General features: G+C 41.2%; 1 protein-coding gene across 4 annotated transcripts; it reads right to left on the minus strand.

The window, feature by feature from the left end:
• Nucleotides 1-991: 991 nt before the first annotated feature.
• Nucleotides 992-22,983, minus strand: dpf3 (double PHD fingers 3). Of its 4 annotated transcripts, none has more exons than XM_030721494.1 (12): nt 22,902-22,983; nt 14,768-14,928; nt 12,229-12,336; nt 9,528-9,661; nt 9,006-9,101; nt 8,627-8,699; nt 8,236-8,277; nt 6,653-6,790; nt 6,389-6,517; nt 1,697-1,809; nt 1,253-1,334; nt 992-1,110 (listed from the first exon to the last, which is right to left on the minus strand). In XM_030721494.1, the coding sequence occupies exons 1-12, from the start codon at nt 22,931-22,933 to the stop codon at nt 1,043-1,045; spliced, it is 1,176 nt and encodes a 391-aa protein (XP_030577354.1). In that variant the 5' UTR covers nt 22,934-22,983; the 3' UTR covers nt 992-1,042. The 4 variants fall into 4 exon arrangements, 2 of the variants coding, with proteins under 2 accessions (XP_030577354.1, XP_030577355.1); XR_004019183.1 differs by lacking the exon at nt 992-1,110 and adding an exon at nt 3,200-3,792 and having other exon boundaries at nt 1,311-1,334; XM_030721495.1 differs by lacking the exon at nt 8,236-8,277.
• Between the last annotated feature and the right edge of the window lie 334 nt (nt 22,984-23,317).

The following is a 23,317-nucleotide window of genomic DNA, read 5'->3' on the forward strand; positions in this document are numbered from 1 at the left end:
TGTTCATATTATTATTATTTAGTTGATGAAATACAACCAGTCTATATTTTTGGCTGGGAAACGTTTGGAAACCACTGATTTACAGCAACAGTGATGACATTTACAGCAACACTGGACCTTCATTGGAAATACATGAGTATGTTTTTTATTCTACTTTTAAAAATATTACGCCATTAGTAAGGTGCCCCGCTGAGCACTACAGTATCCCAGTAACTGAAGAAATACAGAAAAACAGACATGGATCAAAAATGTCAGCACGCTCCAAAGGGAATGATAGTTGGGGCTGTTTTATAGCCCCATTTTCTCTTAGCACAGGATATAAATTTCACCAAGCTTGACAAAACCTGTGAAAGCTGGCATAACTAATACTGAGTCTGTCCAGATGTAAAGTGGGAATGTCACTGTAAAGTCTAAACATAGCAGAGGCGTAGAGCTGGAAGGAGAATTTTAAACAAACATTAGTCAAACTCAGTCAGGTTCCTCCGCTGGAGATCTTAAGCTACAGGGGAAGGAAGTGACGCAGCTTTAGCAAATACTCAAGAAGAAATGCCTTCCAAATCATATTCAAATAAATCCAAATTAAGGGGGGCAACATGCAGAGATTGGGTTAAAATAAACATGTACTTCACGTACATGCGTTCTATTGGCAATTATCAATCTTGCTTTGGCTTCTTGCTGTCTGCTGAGAGGTGAGGTAGAGAAATGAGGGGACAACAGATCTACTGTTAGCTGACTTATGCTTGAGATCGCTTACAGCATTTGCATCTGAGAGTGTTGCTTGGATATATGAGAGGTAGAGCATCTCTGAGCCTCACACAGGAAACTGCCCTGAGCCTGTGAATGCACTGGAGTGTGTATCTGTGTGTGTGTGTGTGTTGGATTGTATCTGGGAGAAAGTTTACATCAAACAGTAAGTGCATCTGTACAAATATATATATATATATATATATATATATATATATATATATATATATATATATATATATATATATATATATATTGTGTGCTTATGTGTGCTTTTAAAAAATGTCCAGGCTGTCCTTTATGCTTCTCCATAGGCTGAGGCCTTGTCTTTTAACAAGTCCAAACACAAGTGACAGCTCCAGCTTCCTGTAGGGAGAGGAGAGAGGGAAAGGCTGCAATCTTTTGCTCTTTTCCATATATAGACTTTGCTTGTAGTCACTTTCAAACATATAATATAGTACCACTGATGTACACTGAAAGCTGTGAGAGCGCCTTTTGGCTGTGGTACCTTCAGGAGGCTGGGTCATCGGTGGCTTCAGGCAGTACATGTGGTATCCTCTGTCACAGTCATCACAGAACAGCAGCTGGTCCTACATGGACACACACAGTCATTATCATTCCTTTTAACAGCATGAAATAAAGAGTTTTTGGTTGCATATTGCAGCTTAAATGAAACTCTTTATTAATCTTTACATGCTATCTTTCACTTTTTGGCATATTTGGCTCCACCTTCTGTCTCAGGGCCTGCATCATATAATTCTCTATCTTTACAGATCAGCAACAATATGTAGTGTATTTGCCTTTCAGTTTACTGTAACATGTATAATGGCTCTGACGGGCCGCATGCAGGCTGGTGAAAGGTCACTGCACTGTTTCACAGCCAATTCAAAGTGAAAACTGACATTTTTGATAACACGAAGCTTAGTACAAGGTTCTCCTCTGTGATACATACATCGTTCTCTGAGGTGCCACAAAGGCTGCAAGACTTGCACTCGATGCACTGCCACTGGTATGTCCTGACTGCCTGCATCATGTTCTCAGTGAACTGCAGACATGTAGGATGACCTGTGGAGGGATGGTGAGACAAACACAAAGGGAAGAAGTGGATTGCCAAAAAGAGTTTACTGACTGTTGTGCTTTGGAGTGAATCTAAAGTTGATCTTTTAAGCTCATTTCCAGCTTTATATTCGTATTTTCTTACTCCTCTGACACCCCTTGTAACTTTGCACAATTAATTAAATGTTTCCTTTTTTTCAATTAATTAATTTTAATACTGGCCATTTACACCCACTGGGCATTGTATTAGGTACACTTTGGTAGTTGGACCCCCTTTTGATTCAGAATTGCCTTAATTCTTTGTGGCATAGATTCAGATTTTGGTCCATATTGACATGGTAGCATTGCACAGTTACTGCAGATTTGACAGCTGCACATCCATGATGTGAGTCTCCCATTCCACCACATCCCAAAGGTGCTCTACTGATTGAGAGCTGGTGACTGTGGAGCCCATTTGAGTACAGTGAACTCATTGTTATGTTCAAAAAACCAGTCTGAGATCATTTGAGTTTTTAAGCTCTAAACATGAATAAATAAAGTTCTTTTCCAGATGGTTTTGTTTTTACATTTTCATTTCTTTTGTTTTTAGTTTATGCTAATGGGGAACATATTGTTTCAGCTGCTTGCTGTGCAGCTCTGTGTTCCGTATCTGCTGTTTTTAAATCTGCTATATGAATAAACTGATGTGACTTAAGTATCGCCACCTTACTTTTGTAACATCATGTATATATAACAGAAAATGAGAACAAGCACAAGAGCCTTTAAATTAATTTCTAACTGATGCAGGTCAAAATGTTTCTCAGTATCAGTGAAATATATTTGATTATGTGATTAAAATGTTCAAAACAAATACATCTATTTATGAAAATAAAACAACAAAAACAAGAATTTCACCCTTCACCCAGATTATTGTGTTTCTATGACAGTGTTGACAGTGTATACAGCAAGTCATTATATGGCTAGAAAACAAAATGCATGCAGTTATGTGTGCACAGTTAAACACACCCAAAACATATGTACTCCTTTTCTCATAAACTACAACTATGATAACACAAAAAAAGAAATGTGCAAAGTTGTCATTTTTTGTAGCCTCCCCACAGCATCACATACACGAGAGGACAGTTATGAGTACGCTGGTGTCAATGGGGGTATCAATGAGCCATATTCAAGGGTGAACTGATTTATATCTGGACTGGGAAAGAAGCCCAAAACACTGATCACAATCCCTCTAAGCCTCTCGTGGGTGAATAAAAAGGAACGTGACGTGTGTAAATGTTTGAGTTACAGCCATCCTCACAAATCACTCTAAGGAATTAGACTTGAGAAGAAATCCACTGTGGCAGTTTTAACAGACAGCCTGTTGGCTTAAATGGATAATGGAGTGGTGACCGGCTCTTACCTCTCTGCTCCCTGTCCTCTTTAGCTAGTGGAGTGACTCGAGAGTCCATGCGCATCCCTCCCCGTGCCACGTGTTTATTTTGCGAAGGAAAACCTTTTCAGTCCAGATTTAATTTGGATGTAGCAACAATGTATAGTTTGAAATGTTGATTATCTGATGCAAGCAAAGTCAAATGTAAGGACATTTTTTTTTTTTTTTGGTTTATGAAAAATGGAATATGTCTTAACTGTTGAAAAATCCATGAACATGGTCAAAAAAATATATTACTGTGTCCATGAGAAACAAAACTCCCAAGCAGAAGCATGTGTGAATATATATCCTACATTCTTTTCAAGACACTTTCCAAAAGTGTGTTCACTGTGATTTTCTGCAGTCCATGTGCCTTTTGAGTCTTTCATTGTTCCCTCAATTAAATCTTCAACGGGAGAAGGTTCAGCTGTCAACGACAGCCTCGCTGTCTGAAAACAAAATGTCTTCCAGGTCTGCATCTTCAAAGCCATGAAACGTGGAGGCCTCGCTGTCTGACGCGCTGCCGAACAATTCTTCAAGAGCGCTCCGCTTCCTCCCATCCTTCTTCACTCCTCCTCTTCCAGCTACCATGAAAACATCAGCGTCAGAGCAACACAGACAAGGCCACACAGTCTCCCAGCTGTTCTAGCACACTCTACCGTAGAAAGACAACACCTCCCTTGCTGAAATGAATATTCTGCTCTCTTGCTGCATGACTCGACAAAAGTTCTGCTGAGATATCCAGCAGATACCATTTTGGCTGGTGTGGGAAATAAAACGGGGGGGAAAAAAGAGGGGGGGGGATGCAGCCACATGTGCCAAAGGATAATGCATGAAAACTGAGCAACAAAAGAGTGAAAGCATGTTGTCTAAAGGCAGAGGTCTTTACTGATGGACGAGGCTGACATGGAGAAACATGCAGGATGGAAGCAAGCAGCGGATTCTGCAAATTTGTATTATCTTCCTGTAGTTGGCTCAGAGTTCTTATGGTCAAAAGGCTCATTGACAACCCCATTGAAGAGACACTGAAGCAACTTGAAAGCTTAATTCACGGCACACCATAAGTGTCTAATGGAATCTACGTAATCACCTGAAGATACGTCTTAGTTTGAATTTTGGTGAAGTCATTCTGAGATATAAAAGACTGCAGTAAACTTTGTAACAACGTGCCTTCCACCCCCCTCCCTCTTCAATACGTGTGTGTGTGTGAGTTATTCGTCTATATTTGATGCAAAGTTTTTAAATGCATCAAAAGAGAAACACAGTTTAAATCTGTGTAGCAAAGAATAACATCGCAAGAAAGCGAGAAATACACATGAACAAGATTGTGGACAAAAAAAGGAAGTAAAGCCAAACAAAAATGAGATGTGTAGTAAGACATAAAGTAAAGTATGAGTCTAGCAAACAACACATTTCTGAAAATCTCCACTGTCATTCTTTACCTGCAGAGAGAGCAATGAAGCGATTGATACAACTCACAGCCGGAGGACAGGTGGGAAAGGTGGGGTTACAGACTCTTTTGTGAGGTAACAACACCCTACCAGCACATCTAATACTCATATTTTGTTTGTTTAATCTGTTCAAAAAAAAAAAAAAAAAAAGCAGCTGTTGTTACCTTTGAACCAAACCAGGATGACTGTGCCCTACTGCTTCTGAGATTTTTACTAACCTTGCCTAAATGTGTTGTGATCTCATTAAAGTTTCTGTACAAGATGGGGTTGTTAGCCCAATGCCTAATCCCAATCTAGAGGGCCAAGTACAATTTTTAGTCTGGCCTCTAACCCTGAAATCTAATCGGTATGGCTGAGGGGTGAGGGGTGAGGCTGATCATGGGAAAGGTGGTGAATCAGACCAAAACTACACAGGCAGAGCTTGTAATAATCTGAAGTCAGTTGGCACCATAGTCACCAAGAACACCACTGGTAACACACCACACTGATGGATTGAAATCTTGCAGTGCCCGCAAGGACCCCCTGCTCAAGAAGGCACATGTACAGGCTCATCTTAAGTTTCTCAGTGAACATGTAAAAGATTCAGAGAAGGCTCAGGAGAAAGTGCTGTGGTCCTTCCCTCAGCCAGAACACTGAAGATGGGTCGAGGATGGGTCTTCCAGTATGACAATGACCTAAAACATACCGCCAAGGAAACAAAGGAGCGGCCAAAGAAGAAGCACATTAAGGTCATGGAGTGGCCTCTCCAGTCTTCAGCCCTCAATCCAATAGAAAATCTGTAGACGGAGCTGAAGCTTCGGTTTGCCAAGCATCAGCCAAGAAACCTAAAGGAGTTGCTTTAAAGAGAAGTGGGCCAAAATCCCTCCTCAGATGTTTGCAAACCTGGTGACCAAATACAAGAAACATCTTACCGCTGTGCTTGCCAACAACAGTTTCTCCACCAAGTACTAATTCATGTTTTGCTTGTGAATCAAATACTTAAATCAATTTATAACTTTAATGTGATGTGTTTTTTCTGGATTTTGGTTGATATTCTGTCCATATCCATTAAAATGAAGCTACCATAAAAATAGAAACCTTTCATTTCTTTGGAAGTGAGCAAACTTCCAAAGCTTGATCAAATAATTATTTCCCCCACTGCATACATCTGGATGACACTTAGAGTTGCATAATTAGTCATAAAAAGGTATTTATTGGCAGGCAAACAAGGCATGGGACAGCCAACCGGAAGAGTGTTGGCTTAAAGGGACGGTGACCTCAAAGGGAGGAAGGACATGATGGCTTGTTTCAGGCAGAGCACCAAGGTGCAGCAAGATAAATACGGATTATTTTGAAATGTGAATCACCAAAAGCTACTTTATTACAGACCATGAATATATGGAGCTGGAAATCAGCACAACTGGTCCCTGTTAACTGAGTGGTTGGTTTAACTTAAATGGTATAAACTGTCTATAAACTATTCAGACACATGAGTTGTATCAATGCTTTCATCTCACTCTTGGCAGGAAAGTGAATAAGCATATTCTTAGTATGCCTCTTTGTTTTCCTGTTTTTTCATCTTCTTCCTGTACTACTGAAATCACTCATGTTGCATTCATTTCTATCTGCTAAGTTGACTGGACGAATGATATCTTTATTACTCTACTTGCGGTATCAATTAATGCTCAGGGTAACAAAAAATCTTAGGTTTTCATTTAAACCATCTATGCTGTGGTAACTGGGGACTCACCAGAACGTCCGCAGTCGGAGCAGGACACCAGCTCCTCTGCTTGTCCTGTTTTCCTGTTGGAGTCTTGGTCTCCAAGGCAGAAGTCACAGTAGTCGTTGGGAATAACGGCACCATCTGGGCCCTTCTGAGCTGTCAGCAGGAACAGGCAGAGTTATCATAAATTGTGATTTAAACAATTTTATGCTAAGTGCAAGTTTGTACAATCTGTCACTTAATGGAAATGTCCTGTTTATGAGGCAGATTCAATTCTAGCCTGCAGCATACGTTTATGGTTGTCCGAAGTCTGAGGAGAGGATGGGGCCATCTCTGGTTCTTTTTCCTCTTCCCCCTCCTCCTCTGCCAGATGTGTGTGTGTGTAATGGTAGCTCAGGCCAGGCCGGTTCTTGTAGCGCTTTCCACAGACTACAGATTAAAAAAACAGGACAGTTAGAAACATGTACAACTGTGCACAATGTGGGGTGAAACCATCTGTTTAAGATATTGGTCTAAGTTAGCTGCTGTGAAGACCTGAAGAGACAGCAAGACACAGTAAAAAACAGACTATTTGCTATTTATTTATTTCTAAGAAAATGCTTTCTAAGGTAAATAAGTGGAAATATAACTAAATTATTGCAGCTGGACAGTAAGACAGGCATCAAACATAAAGTTGGGCATTGGATTAAAAAATAATCTGATATATTTATAGATATTGTGTAAGCAAGTAGTGTGAAACTACTTAATAGATGTGTTGGTTTTAACAAGGTTTGCACTACTATTGCTTTTCTTTTTTTAATCTGAGCAATACAACACAAAGCTAGCCCTTTTCCTTCACTTCACAACCCATCAATGCTTCCAGAGCTTATGCTATTTATGGATCACTCTCTGAAGTGCTGCTCCGACCACTTGCACTTGAGCATTTGGGACACGCAGAAGAACCCCTTCGCTGTGTCAAAACAGTGATCATGCAATCTGATTTTCATTTTGTTGAAAGGAGGGATTTGCAGAGATCGAGAGCAAGCACTCAGCAAAAGTGGGAAGGAAAAACTCCCTTTAACAGGAAGAAACCTTCGGCAGAACCAGGCTCAGGGAGGGGCAGTCATCTGCCGTGACCGGTTGGGGGCAAGGGGAGGGAGACAGGACAAGAGAGTCAGAGATTAATAATACTTAATAATTCTTGACACAGAATTTAAAGTTTCCTCTCTGCAAGTGGTAAAAAGGGGTCAATGCGGCGCTTCACAAGGAGCTGACCGTGAAGGGAGGAGTGGGCTAATTTAAATCAGGTATGCTTTTTTCATTTTATCGATCCTCCTCAGAATGCTGACCTAGACTAGTCTTGATATTTTCATGTTCATTCAACACTATTTACACTGGGTACACTGGAGTTGTAGCCATTATATTACACAGCTCTCTAATGCATTATTGGTCCAGCTGTTTCAGCCTAAATAACATTGTGACCCAAACACAAAACACATACTTTGTTTTAAAACCTGACCTGATCAATTATATTTTCAAATATATATAAATAAATGAATAAATCAAACCAGTGCAAACACTTACCTAAGGAACACACACAGCTATAGAGCAACTTATGAAGCATGCATCCCTCAGCTGAGCTGGTGCTTAAGCATCATTTGGCGCATGCTTTGCAACAAGCGAGCATTGAGGCGCTAGGCTCAGTGTTAGTGTCATGCAGTGCTTGCACAGGAATGCCTAGACTAGTTTAAAGCAATTAAAGCATTACACGTATTCAGACCATTAACATTCAGTCAGTCAGTCAGATACACCAGATGCCTGTTAGCAAAAAGGCCAATCATCAAGATAAGCTCAAGAAGCCCCTAGAAAGACAAGATGGAGACTGGTTGAGATACCTTCTTCAGCCTTTTTTGAGTTATACTTTTGTTTGTATTTATCTGGAACAGAGAAGACACAAAAGCAAACAATATCGGAAAGACAGAATAAGACACAAAACGAGGATGAAATTCATTTGTCTGAGGCTCAGTCAGCATCTCCATCCACAATTCCCGCGGCAATCCATTACTGAGGAATTCTGTCCAAGTACGAAAGTGGCATGCTGGTCAGGTCTGGATAAACAGCAAACTCTTTCTTCATGCGGCAGAGGACTGCTCTTAGCAGCAGAGAGAGGGCCTTTTAAAAAATATATATGTTTTTGCTCCTAACAGCCGGCTCTTAGTGGCTGTAATTGTGCTGATCGCAGGATGGTACATGATGTAAAAAGAATTACATTTTCTTTTCCCTTACTGTCACAGACGTAAGGTTTATCCTGGTCCTCGATGTTTACGGGTTCTGTCCTTCTGCGACTTGATCCTCTGTTCTGAAAGGTTACACAACACACAAGTCCATTTTTTCTCCCAAAATAAATGAAAACAGCTTACTGTATCCTATAATATTATATAAGGAGGGTAAAAATAATGTGCTTTCACATTGAAGGTATTTAGCTGAAAGCACATCAATGCCTAAATACAGACTCACAGAGATGCTGTGGTATTAAGTCTTAACTGATTCAGACTTTGTATTAATCTGACTTATTATTCCGTATCATTCTGTACTGTATTATTATTATTCAGAACACACACACACACACTCACATATAAATTCTGTTTTTGTTTCCGACACTCACTTTGCCTCTGTTTCTGTTCTTTCTCTTCGGAGTATCGAGTTCAAAGTCTTCATCATCATGGAAGTCATCCCCGTTTTCCTCTGCCTCAAGTACTCTCTGCAGAGTGCAAACGCAAACAGAAAGACGTGGGGTTACACAGAGGTGACGTTAGGTGAAGTGTAAAATAGGGAGATGCGGATATGTTTGCATTTCTCTCAGGAGATTTATTTAAAGTTTGATTTATTTATCGCCGTGTTTTCATTGTCATTTGTTGGTTTGTCCATCTGTTTTTCAGCAGGAAAACATAAAAACTACCCAAACGATTTTCATTAAACTTGGTAGAGAAGCAAAACTTGAGAAAAGATTTCAACTCTGGTGCGGCTCCGAATTGTTACAATGGGTGTGGTTGCACATCACAGAAGAGTGGACTTACGGGCCTTGGCCAAATAAGATGTCATTAAGATTCACACATGAAGTAAAGGGACCTTTATTAGTGACATATATTATGAGCAAACGCATACTAATCTTCATTATCTTATTTACCTGTATTTCTAGCAGTGTCTCCTCTTCCTTACTGAGGTTGTTTTTTTTCTCCAGCAGGCTGTCCCCCCTCAGTAGGGCCTCCAAGGCTGTGGCCTCCCCCGGTGCCCCCTCACGCTTTGGGGCCAGTTCTGTTTCTGAAGAGATGGGAAAGGAGGGAATGACTGAGAGAAAAGACCACTTGAGGTGGCATGTGTATGTACTTGTGTATAGCAAGACAAGTGTGCCGCAACCTGTTTGTTGCTGTCCCACTTTTTCATCAGGGCGTGTTGCACTAAAGTGGTTAAACATTTTTGAAGCTGTGGTCAATCAGACAGAACCCTTGGCGTGCACGGCTGCTATAAGAAAAGCTCTCATGTGGCTGCATCGCCACTTTTTGCACGAGTAGCTGTGGAAATGCCACTTTCTATGACTGTATATACAGTATTACTTTTCTGTTGAACCACTTAAAGAAAAGTGGAGTGATGGCTTTTAAAAGTAAGTGTTTCTTCCTGTAATTACAAAGGACAAAGACAGAAACTGTTGATACTTCCACTTTGGTCTGGTTAAATCGTGTCTAAATGACCCAAAGTCATTCATTAACAGGTAGCCCAGCCCATTTTTGATGATCTGCAGTTGTGGTAATTTACCACAGATGGTAAGCCATACAGTTAAATGATTAGTATAAGGGTGGACAAGGTTGTATAAGGGAGAGGGAGGTTTGGGAACATTGAAAAGCAGACTACCAGATCCAACATCAATAAACATAAGATAAGGCAAGTGAGGTGAGTGTGCTATGACAAGGAAATTAACCAAATACACATTTTTTTTTTTAAATGCACTGATTTTAAGTCTGAATTAATTCTCTTGTATCTCATTCACCCTATCTAATCTGCTCCATCTTTCTTCCTCTCCCTCTGTTCATTTCCACAGAGATGAACTTGCTGCGGCACTGCCTCTTTGTCCTCTCCTTTCATCTCTAATACCAGCATGAGAACAGAACAGAACTAAGGCTGTGATAAGAAAAGCAGGGAGCGAGCACAGCTGCTGAGGATGTAAGACACTTATTGAATACAGAGCTGCTGTACCTCAGTGTCTTCACTCCTCCTCCACTCGTTTGTCTTTTGTATGCACTGACTTTGTGCTTGCACTGCCTCAGTGTTTTCTTCATTCAACCACCCTCCGCCTCCCTCCCCAGCACATGCACATTGTCCTTTATTTTGCTCTCTTTTGACAGCCTCCTTCCTGTATACGAAATCCACTTTGCTTGCCTTAATTTTTTCCTCCTCTAGATGGTCGTTCATTTGTGTCTTTACCTTCTTTTTGTGGCACATCGCCTCCTATCCAGTATGAACAAACATTTAATACATGCTAATTGCACATCAATAATTTTACAGTTTGCTTATCTTCAGCCTGTGCAAACAGTTGCATAATGCCTTCTTTTGCGCTTGAGAAGGCAGAAAGAGGTTTTTGGGGGTTTGAAAGAAGTGGACATGCTGAAGATCTGATGAAAGATGCTACTGTAGGATCCAGGATTTTGAGAGCTTGACAGGATAGTCAAGATGTCTTAGCCTCTACTGCTCTAATCCAGATCTACTGTGTTTTATCATAACCCGCATTACGTACGAGAGTAGTTAAGAGGATAGCAAAATGGTTCCTGAAACCCTAGCTTGAGCTGTGACATTAAAAAAAAGCAAAAAAAAATAGCAAAGGATCTACAAAAACATGGACTTTAAATTCCTTGGGCTCAAATTCTTTCAGCGTCTCCTTGTGACACAGCTTCTGTGTATTCACTCACGGAGACAAACCTCTGTTCAGGAAGCATTAAATAAACATAACGGATATGCAAAAGCCCAGGAGGGGCGAATTCACATTCTTCTGTTGTGTTATGATAGATATCTGGGCCAAACTGCAAAATAGGATATGTGAAAAACAAAAGTGAAGAGTTCTGCACTTCCACTCTCAGCTGAAAAAGGTTTGCAGACCCTGCTAACTGCAGTGTCGCTGGTTGGTTGATGAGCTGGTCAGCTGCAACTCTGGTGAGTTTTTTGCTTGTTTGTTTTTTCATTTGAAGGACTCCCTGTTCTCCACTCAAAGCACAGTCATTCTTAGTTGAAAGCTCCGGAGTATTATATTGCGTCTGGAAGACAGCGAGAGGGGAAACAATAGAGTAGAAAAGCAGAAACAAAGACTTGCCTTCATCCCCGCCACCCCCACCCACCACCCGCTTCCCCAAACAGGTTCCTGGGGGCATTCCTTTGCTAAAGTCTCCCCCTATAATGCAGATTCTGTATGCATGCATGGATGCACACACTCATAAGAGAGCACACACTTCCACCTCATAGGACTCACTTACATTGTTATGCCTCATGGACAAATGATTATAGAGGCCCAGTTAGGGTGCTTCTGTGCTGCAATGAGGAGCAAGAGTCATGCGTGGGGGTGTTTGTGTGCCTATAGCCACAGAACAGAGAGAGGAGGCACTGATTCTGAGGGAGGGAATGAACCTGGAGACCTGGTAGGAAAGAGGGACTAACCCGAGCCAGATGGTCAGATAGCAAGCGTGCACAGGCTCCATGCACCTATGCAGCAGCGGCACAGATGCATTCATGTGACTGCATAAATAAATAAAATGAAATGCATTAAAGTGGGCGTCATTGTATAACTGTGGGTCAACACTGCCACGGCCGTGACTTTCACTGTTTGGCTGCATTGTTTGTCTTACCTAGTCGTAGCTCACACAGGCGGAGCTGGGGATCCAGGGGAGGGTGGAGACGCCTCTTCTTTCTCCAGCAACGAGCGGGGTAGGTATACATCTGTCCTGCTGCCTGGCCTTGAAACACACACACACACACACACACACACGCATGCATGTATAAATGTATATGTATACACAGAGGGGCACACAGGCGCACAGGAAGGAAGAATTTTAACAACCACTGCCGAGCATACCATTTTAACAAACCTTGCATTGAGCCCTCTGACACACAAACACAGTAATACACACACAGGCCTGGTCTTTCCTGACACTTAATATGCTGTAATATGATTTCAGTAGTGCTCAGGCTAATGGCCCATGTGTTCAGAGAGGTCCAGCTGTCGTGGTAAGAATCCAGAGACTGTTTATCTCTCACAAGCTGAAATTTTGGCTCTTTGAAGATTTTTAATTACATTTATCTGGGCTACCTATTAGCTGGTTAGCAAGTAACAAAAGATACACCAGTATGCTAATGTTGAGAAAACACAGATTTACTTTATTCCAGTTAATGCTGTCGTCTCTCTAATCTTAATCGTATTCCTGCAATGGCCACGTAGAAGGCAGAGATGGAGAGAAAGGGGTTTTAAGTCTGCCTGAACACTGAATAAAAATCAAGAGGAGGAGGAGGAGGGATAAACCTAGAATAAATGCATATAATGTGACTTAGGTCTGCCACAAAGTATAGGGTGTGGCCTGAAGGGCTTTGCATACAAGATGGCGAGCAAGCTATTTGTGTCCAGCTCCCAGTAAATAGCAGATTGTTCCCTTTGGCTGTACAGAAGAACCAGATGTGCGTAATGAATTGTGACTGCTCATATAAGGATAAATCAGCAAACGGTAATTCGTGGACTATACAAAAAAATGGGTTGACAGGCTGTTTTACTGATGGAGGAGAGCCATTCCTAATTCCTTTTTCATATTTATCAATGTTTTCTCATATGTGTTTATTAATTTTCTTGCTGTGAGGTAAGTGGACTGGAAGGAAGCCAATAGCTGGCCGAGCTCTAAATTCACCTATCAGAACATTTAAAGCTCACAAATTAATATGTTATATTTCACAGTCACTTCCTGGAGTCTGCACTGGTTTCCTGTCAGGCTACTTTCAGTATTCTCTAAGGAGTGACTGTTTCTGGCCAAAAACTTAATCCAGCATTAACTCACATAAAAGTACAGGAGTTAATGGTTCAGGTTTTTTTGTGAGCAGTGAGTGAGTTGTAGAGCTATTAGTCTATTCTGTTACATTTGAACAGAGGAGGTGAGCATTTTCCCCTTCGTCTCTTAAATCTGACACAGTAACTAGTTCTAGGCCCAACAGTGTGGTGCCTTTCCAAGGTTTAAAAAAAAAAAAAGTTGAAATTCTTTCAACTCCAAAAAAGTGACTGTAGCTTTTTTGGCCAAAAGGCTGGCCAAGTAGTGAAGTAGGGGAAGTGAAATTAGGCTAGTTGATAGATAATATTTGCTAGAGCCCCACCGATATAGGATTTTACAACAATACCAACATTGATATTTAGTGATTTCATTAATATACCGGTGGATATTTTTTTCTTTCTGAAACACAAAACATAAACAGATTTCCCTGACATCTGTTAGGCGTATAGTTATTTATTTACTAGTCTGCTGACTCTGCCCAACAATGAAGTTGCAGAGCGCCCTCTGTTGGACAAACTATGAAATATCAACACTCATAACACGGTTGAAGGGTGTTTCTCCTGTCTCCTCACTTTTTTAAATATTCATGTATAGGATACTATAAATGTCAGCACTGATAGATCGGCATATAGCTAATATCAGCCAAAAATACTGGCCCACTGATAAATCGGTTGGGCTCCAATATGTAGCTATAGAGGTATCTTAGAGCCTGGATACTTCACTCAAAAAATAAATAAATAAATAAAAATAAAAATAAATATATATATATATATATATATATATATATATACACACACACACACACACACACACACACACACACACACACACACACACACACACACACACACACACACATATACATATATATCCTTTATTATAAGAACAGTCGAGAGACAGACAGCAAGGGGAACAAATGTAGCAGATGGCCTGGGGTGGATTCAATTCTGGGCCACTGCATTAGCCTCGTGGCATATGGCTCATTTGCTTAACCCTGTGAACTAAATGGTGCTACTCAAGAAATTTTAAATGGGAGTTTATACTGTTCTGGATAAGACATTAAGAATCAGTCACTGAGATATGGCACAGCGCTTGATGGACAGAAACAAAATGGTCAGGGACACTGAAAATGGACAAACTTACAGCACAGTTGTGTAACACCATCTGGGCTCTCAGGAAGTTGATATGCCACTACTTAATAAGTGGATTCCTTCCCTTGATGTTAAGCTAAATAACTGTTGGCTGTAGCCTTATGTTGAATTTTTAAATGAGAGTGGTGTCAGTCGTCTCCCTGAAGATTTTTCCAAAATGTTGATTTTATGTAGCTATGTTTTTCAACCTTTGCAGTGTTTCTCACCTGGCTGGCGTTGGTGCTTCTCCATCCAGATGTAACAGTTGTTCTGTGCCACACCAGTTTGTGAGTCCAAGAAAGGCATGCGCACGCTGCGCTCTGCACAGAGTCGGGCATTGTAGTTCCGACAGTGTTCAATGGCCTCCTTATAGAACTGGTCACCAAGTCTGTCCACAGAGAAACATGGAGAACATGTTAGGTAAACAGGCAGACACAGACACAGTTATGATTTCAGTGTAATCCATCAGGCTCACTAGCAGGGCCATGGAGTCACTCACAACTAATTCCTGCTGTTTATATCCTATTAATTAATTATGAACATTTGTGTATGGTTAACAGCAATAGTATAAGTTTGGCATCAAAAACTTCTCTGCACATTTTAAGTTGTGTAAATTCTGGCTTTACAGCATGAAGGCAGCTAATCAGAAAATGACTGTCAATAGAACAGTGAGGACAAAAGTAACAGGAAATGATTAGGAACCATTAGATGAGATGAAATGTTTCATGCTGTCAAATTGATAGATGACTGAGTGTGCCACATCAAAGTCCACACAACAGATGGGTTACGCACAGATGTGGATCGACTGATAAGAGGGTGTAAATCAGGATGGGAACCATCAATAACCTACACAGTCTCAGTCTCGCAGCAGGATTTCTGCAGCTAAGGCCATTAGAGACCGAGAGAACAAGCCAAGATTTATCCACTTCTGCAAACGATTAAAAACCTTTCTTAAACAAGACACATGTAAAGGAGACTTTTCTTTTCAGCAAGAATGCCTGGACATTTGATCCAGTGCAGCATAATCAGTGACAAGGAGGCTGTTTTCCATAATGGCACTAGGATTTTTTGTTGCTGGGCTGCAGTATATTGAAGGCACCAGGACAGTGTCAGTTTTTCTGTTTATGAACATACACGTCTATCTGGCAGCCAATCACCCGTCTCTCTGACTGGCCGAGCTAAGACGGGCGGTCTGTGGATACTCCGCACAGATATGTAAAGAATGCCAAGCTGGACAAAGACCAGCTCTCTGGTCACACTGAATCTCACAAAGATGTGCAGTGTTTGGAGATGGAGGGTGCAAAGGGTGGAGGAAGGAGGGAAGGGATAGTGGGGAGGGAGAAGGGTAAGTGGAGTGACTGGTAATGGAGCGCAAACCAGGTACTGCATGCATGAGGAGAAGGAAAAGGGGATGGGTGTCACATAAGAAGCATGAAGAGGATGCCTATTTGTAAGAGCAAAGAGGAGACATGGATGGGAATTAGGAAGAGAGGGAATTGAGCAGTTGGACATATGCAGAACAAATGACAGCTGCATCTTTTTCAAATTTGTTACATGTGAAAGTCAACTTTGGCTATACTCTGGACAAGGATAAGAGAATATACTGAAGAGTGGATGATGCCTTAAAATGAGCTTTATGTTTTTGTAGTTATACTGACCACTTATTTCTCTCACATCTGCAGAGAGAACAAAGGCAAGTTTGCACCAAGAACCTTCTGTTCTGGGTTTGACCTCAAAATCTAGAAGGAATTGTGCAAATATGCACCTTTCACTGCTTGGGAACATAGATGTACCTTTTCGGCCTTCAAAATGTTACCTTTGGGCTTACATTGAAATCCAGTAACTAAGTCCAGTTTTTGTTTGTTGTTTGTTTGTTTTTTTGGCAAAAAGTCCTAGTGGAAAACTTTTCAAGTGTGTGGAAACATACAAATGGCTGTTGTGTCCCATTTCTGGATGCACAGCACAACCTAACATGCACGCTTTGGGTGCGTCCTCACATTTGACTTGAATTATAAGTGTTTCTAAGGATCAATAATTGCAGGATTGCCAAAAAAAAAAAAAAAAAACCTATCAATGCTCATCGCTAAAGAACCATAGCTAATTTGTTTGTGATGTACTATCAAAAGAGGTGTTTAATCTAGTCCGCAGTACCACAAAAATTATTTTGGATTAATGTCAGAGATAGTAGGGATTCCAGGATTGCTACCAGGTACTAAACAGTCCAATGTGTGATCCCCTATAAGTCCACAAATATAAGTCAAACTGCTGTTTGACTTATAGCTTTCTTTCTGGAACTCAAAGCTGGTAGTGATAGACTGGAATCTGTTTATATCAAGAATAATTCTATTCATGTTGACTAAAGTTGTTGTGCAGAGCCCTTCAGAAATGAGGGCTGCAGCTGGTGCTTTCTGTGACACGTGTTTTTACAGTATGAGACCAGCAGTCACAGTGATCCACTCAAAACCAAATCTCCAGAAGAGACTTCCTGTCACATAACTCACGTTCCCAGAGGTAAAGTGTTATCTCTGCTGTCACTATCTGTTGGCTGGATTGAAGTGTGTGTGTGTGTGTGTGTGTGTGTGTGTGTGTGTGTGTGTGTGTGTGTGTGTGTGTGTGTGTGTGTGTGTGTGTGTGTGTGTGTGTGTGTGTGTGTGTGTGTGTGTGTGTGTGTGGCCCTACAGGCATTTCTCCTCATCTTTCCTTCCTCATTTTCTTCCCTCCCTGTGTCATCCCATGTTGCCTGTACGTTTCTGTCCCATTTCCGACAACAAAGCGTCTGCATAACGTCCCCGGGCAGCTTCATAAAGTCTTACATAAGTGAGTGTTCGTGCACAGCTCACTTGCCTGCTGTGCATTTGCCTGTGCGGCGCACTCATTACGTGAGAGTAAATAGTGTATGAGGATGCCTCCAATACTTCTGTCTGCGGTGCGCATGTCCTGAGACATTCCTACCCAAACTTGATTTGACTATCCTCAATTGCTCTGTGTTCCAGGCATGAGTTAACTGTATGGCTGAGCGTAGTGATGGAGCTTATGTAAGTCGAGTTTTGCATGTCAGGGAACACATTCCTCTTGCACACCAGCTTCCTGGATACTGATGGAATCTGCAGTTGTTAAGTGTGTTTTTGTGTCTGTGTGCACCATACTAGCACAGAGGAGGTATTTGTGTAACAGTCAATATAAATTTGCTTGGTATTAGTACAGAACAGAGCATTTCAGTCCCATCTCTTGTGCTGTGTTTGGACATCAAGGGCTATTGCCCTCACAGGTGCCCATGAATGATGTATCACAGCTAAAGGGAAACATCACTGAACAGTTGCGGGGCTAATTTCATTTGCATTGAACTCCAGGCGATCAAACAGGGTCACACACACACACACGGTAAAGAAGGAAGACCCAAAAAGAGCTAATGAACATTATGAATAATTAATCTGGCCCTTAATTATAAGCCAAGGGGAGTGGAGACTCCATTAATCAGTCTTTGTGTTTGGATATCTGCTGTCGTTTCTCTTCATCGGTCTTACTCGTATCTGTCATTTGTGCATTACTCACAGCACTTTCTCTTCCTCCTTGGCGAATTGAATATTTGATCACTAAAAGACCTCATCTGTGACATAATAAATCACTGTCACCCACCTCTTCACATTTGTGTTCGTCTCTTAAGCCTCTGTTTTCTCTCTGTTTCATTGCATTCTGAACAGTTAAAAGTCAAATGTGAAGATTCATCATGTTTGTTGCCATGTGTGATATACTGCATAGTTTGATGAGTTGCCTTTACTTGATAATTATGCAAACCTGTTGCCTGAAAAAAAATCTGTTTTAAAAAGGGTGAATTATACTGTCTTGTAAAAGTTAAAAGCATTTTGGTGCTCAGTTTAGCAATTTTTATAATAAATAAGCTCACAAAAAAACACTATGAATGACCTTGTTCCTGGTTTTACTTTATTTTATAAGTAAACTTCATAAATTTGCATAAATTAAAAAAAATAAATAAAATGCAATAATTTTAATTGAGGGCATTGCTTGTATCTACTCTGAAGCTTTGATTTTGGTCACATAAAATACCAATACCAAAATCTAAAATAATCTTTTAGATTCCTTTTGCACACACATGTGAAATATTAATATATTTGGTAATATGCAAACGGCTTTTTGGAGGTGCACGCCAGTGAGCAGCGACTACTTTAGTTCCAGTTCTTAACCACAAAATGAGACCCTAATTACAGCATATTAAACTGTCTGAGCCTGCTTTTAGTACAGAGTGTGTGTATGTCTGGGAGCGGGCATGTTTTCAGGTGTGAGTGTGCAGCAGATTACACTGTTGCTCTTTTATTACAATTAGACATTTTAAAATGATTAAAAGAATACCATTGTAAGCAAACTACTGTATGAGAGAAACATTATTAGATTTTTTTGTTTTTTTTTTTGTTTCAGTATGGGGCCACTCCTTTTAATCTTTGATTTCAGTTTTCAGTCCCATTGCTACAGGTACAATATCAAGCACTTAGCCACACAGCCTTTACAAACATTTCTGAAAGAATAAAGAGCTCACTGTTTCCAAGTGTGGTACTTTAATAACAACAAGTTGCTTTATGAAATGTCATCCTTTTCAGATATTCTACGATCAATTGTAGGTGGTGTTATTGCAAAGTGGAAGAGTTTAGGAACCACAGCAACTCAGCCACAGCACGAAGTGGCAGACCACGTAAACTTACAGCACAGTGCATAAAAGTTGCCGCCAATCTGCTGACTCAGTAACTGCAGAGCTTCAGACCTCATCTGGCATTAACATCAGCACACAGACTGTGTGCCGGGAGCTTCGTGGCATGAGTTTCCATGGCCGAGCAGCTCCCGTAGGTGTAATGTATAGGTGGCCCAGTACTTTTGCTCATATAGTGCTTCATGAAACTATAAGCAAACTCAATTTACAAACCATGACATGCAGTTATTTTTTTTTAAATTATAGTTTAATTTAGTAGCTTTTTCAGTGTATTGTAGAAGTATGATCACTTATGCTGTGGAATGTTATAGTATGGCCAGTCTTCTGAATTGGTTTTCCACTCTACACTACAGTACAGTTGTGGTATTTGCAGTTCAATAGACAAAAGTCTTGAATTACAGGAAAACTGAACCATCCTACATAAGAGACTGTGTCAGAGCCTTTAGAGGTGGAGCTCTGCAACATGCAGAACTGTTTAAATGTTGTTTGCCTGGCCTCAAGTCAGCAGTAATGGAAAGCTGTATGGGCAACTCTTTCACAATACAGCAATTAGGATGATCTCTGTAACTTCACACAGATGATCTCTGTAACTTCACCCGCTAAAGAAGTGAGCCGGACAGTACAACAGACACACAGCATCTCGAAGGAAAATTAATCGTGCTAGGGAATGATGGAGGTTAACCGCATATTGAGCAAAAGATAGTAATAGCAGATGAAATCCAGTATAGGAGTAAGTAGGAGCCCTAGGGGGGGATGTGCAAGGCAGGGCAACAGCATGTGGGTACTGATGGGTTTCTTTGTGGCACTTTGTAGGCCGAGCAGTGTGAAGCATAGAGAAGGGAGACAGAGAAGGAGGGGCCAAGGAGGCAGAATGAGAGGCAAGGAGGGGGCACAGGGTGGGGATTTGATATGTCCTGGGGCACACGTGTTCCCTTTCAAACCCTGTCATAGTCATTTTTCTTTCAAACATACAAATGTGCATATGCACGAGCGCATTCGCACATTCACACACACACACACACACACGCTTGCCTGTGCGCAAACAGACACACAAAGGAAATAAAAGGGAAAGGTGCAGAGTGCGGTCCAAGGGGGGGGAAAGGAGAGAGGTAGGGCAAGCAGCTGAAGAGGAAAGGGTGTTGCAGAGGGGAAACCCTGATTCAGATGCTCTTGCTGTTGTTTTGCTGTTTTGGGGGTGGGGGGGTGCAGAGAAGCTGAAGGCGGCAGAGGCAAAGGAGTGAAAGGTGGAGACATGGCCTGAGCCATAACTCATTTCAACTCAGCATGGGATCACTGGAGGAAATGTAAAAAAAAAAAAAAAAAAAAAAAAAGTATGTGACCAAAATAAAATGCTAAAATATGCTTTTTTATATCATGAAAAATACCACATGCTTATCTCTCCACTCTCCAAACACAAGTCGTGTATATAAGCACAGAGAGAGAAAAATGTTTCCATATGCAGAACAGGGGGAAAAAAAATGCATTGATCACTGCTTTGAGGTTTCCATTAAAAAATGTTCCTGGCCATTTAATTGTCTGTGCCTGGAAACCATTCCATTCCCATTCCCTGAGCTGGGAAAGACAAAGGCCAGGGTTCACCCCTGTGCTCAGGGTGTAGTATAAATGTATGCAGCAGGACTAAATGCAGCCAGACAGACACCCCTCCACCCACCTCCATCAGTCACTCATGCTCCCTCTCTCATGAACTGGGGGAGGGGCGCACGTCTACACACGTATTAAAAAAAAAAACACAATAAAAACACGCAACCCCAAACACACTGACAAACCCCAGATTTCCCTCACATTTCCTCTAATCTCAGTTCACGTTCTCTCGATCCTTGTGCAAATGCATCCAAACCTCTCCTCACCTGAGCTCTGGTTTATTTGCAAATCCAAATCTAATGAAATAAGGAAACAGGACACATGATATGCACATCTCTGCACTCTGCATATGAATTGCAAAGCTTATTTGAATACTTCTCATGTCGGTTTCTCATTATCCAACACAGCCTCCCAGGATTCAATTACCAAAAAAAAAAAAAAAAAAAGAGGCTTTTTGAAAATGAGAGTTTGAGTCAATCAAGGAAACATGCATTGCTAAACATGGCTGAGCGAGTCCACAAAGCCAGGAATATTTACTGCCATGTTCCTTATGGTTATAATTCATCTGTCAGAGCTGGGCACCGGCAAGAGAGCAGGATAGATTATTACCACATCCTTGCTGAGCGCATATCATTAATGTGCCACATCCTGAGTACAGATCAGAAGTAAGGCCTATTGTTTCAAACACAGAAGACTGTGTCTGAAAAGTAGACCGCAACATTATTTTCCAAGGTTGTAACTCAAATGTTACTTGATATTGTGTCTTGCATTCCAACCCATACAATTCACATACACTTTTCATTACAGTTGTCTCTCATATTTTGCTCTGAGCTTATATGTCTGTTGTAGTAGGTGGGGTCCTATGTCCATAAGCACATTGTTTTCCCTTTTTGTAGATATTAGATGGGGGTCTGTCTGAGAAAGCCCTGCTGCATGCAAAGGGCAGATGGGACTCCCTCCCTCCCTCTGCCCCAGCATCAGTCTCTTTCTTTAACATGTACCTCTCTGTCAACAGATGGACCCAGCGAAACACTGGGACGCTCTCTAATCTCCTGCTCTACATGCACACAAAAGCAAACACATATACCTACATTCCCTACAGCCTAATCTGTTTTGGTACAATACAGCAGCATTAAGTGCTCGCCCCCCCGCCTCCTCCCACAGTGCCATTTATGATGTGTTTCTGGTTGTCAACAAAAAGCTCTACAAAATAAGAGCATCATTTCAGAAACTATTTTAAGGGACTCACAGCAGCATTCCGTTCAAAGCACGCTTTATTAAAACATTTGCCTCTCGCACAAGAAATCTCGGGCGAACTGTCAAACACCGCACATTCCACATGACCAGCGGTAAACATCTGCTGTCAGCCAGCAGGAGGACAAACATGCATTCAGTGAGATAATGCAAGTTGGGTTCACCCCATTAGTCTTTATTCTATTTCTATTTCATCCCATTTAACATTTTTTTTTATACATTTTCCCATAAATCCGTGTGTAAACCGTCAAGATCAGGTTTATGTTGTTTAACTAAAGGCAACATCGTACCCTTTACTCTACACACGCAAATTGAATTTAATAACCTGCTGTGCGTGCATTTGTCAGGCTCAGAGTCGCGCAGGGAGAGCTTTGGGACATTGCTTGCATTATATTATCAACGCAAATGTCTGCCTCTGTCAGAGACCGTGGGCAAACTTCTGTCAGTCTTTTTGTTTGTTTGTTTGTTTTTAAAAAGCTGAATATCCACAACTTTCAGCGCAAGTGAAACCAACTGCACAAGAATGAATGTAGTCATTTGCGCGCGGACTGGATATGTTTTTGCTCTGCACACCGTGCGTGAGTGCATGCTTTTATATTCGTACTGTACAACACAGCAAGTAGGCAACGGTACCTGAAGATACGGAGACTCTCCAAGAACACGATAAAGGTGTTAAATATCAGACTTATTTAAAAGCGCGTGCAGTCCCATATAGAGATAAATTGCTCTCGTTACGTTCTTCTTACACGATGCAATAATTTTTTTTTTCAAAAAATATTACTTACGATTTCAAAGGATTATGAATGACAGTCGCCATCTTCCTGTAGGACTATAACGTAATATTCCAAATCTCGGTGTAGTTTGGGACCCTTCTGAAAAAAAAAAAAAAAAAAACACGCACGCACACACACACACACACACACACACACACACACACACACACACACACACACACACACACACACACACACACAGCCAATGCGGTCCTGCGCACTGTGCTCCCTACCAATACAGGACCAGCATCGGGACGTTAGGCGTGGCTTCAGATAAATCTGTCAAAATTAATGCCCCAGACTGGGGTCTGCAATAACGACATGAAATTAATTGGATTTAGCCTTATCAGTGAAAACCATGACCTGGTTACTATGCAGCAGCATGGGGTACTGTCACAGTCTACTTTCTTTTGCTTTTGTGTGAGTTA

This window comes from Archocentrus centrarchus, chromosome 24 (assembly GCF_007364275.1).
Source record: "Archocentrus centrarchus isolate MPI-CPG fArcCen1 chromosome 24, fArcCen1, whole genome shotgun sequence".
Taxonomy (NCBI): Eukaryota; Metazoa; Chordata; class Actinopteri; order Cichliformes; family Cichlidae; genus Archocentrus; species Archocentrus centrarchus.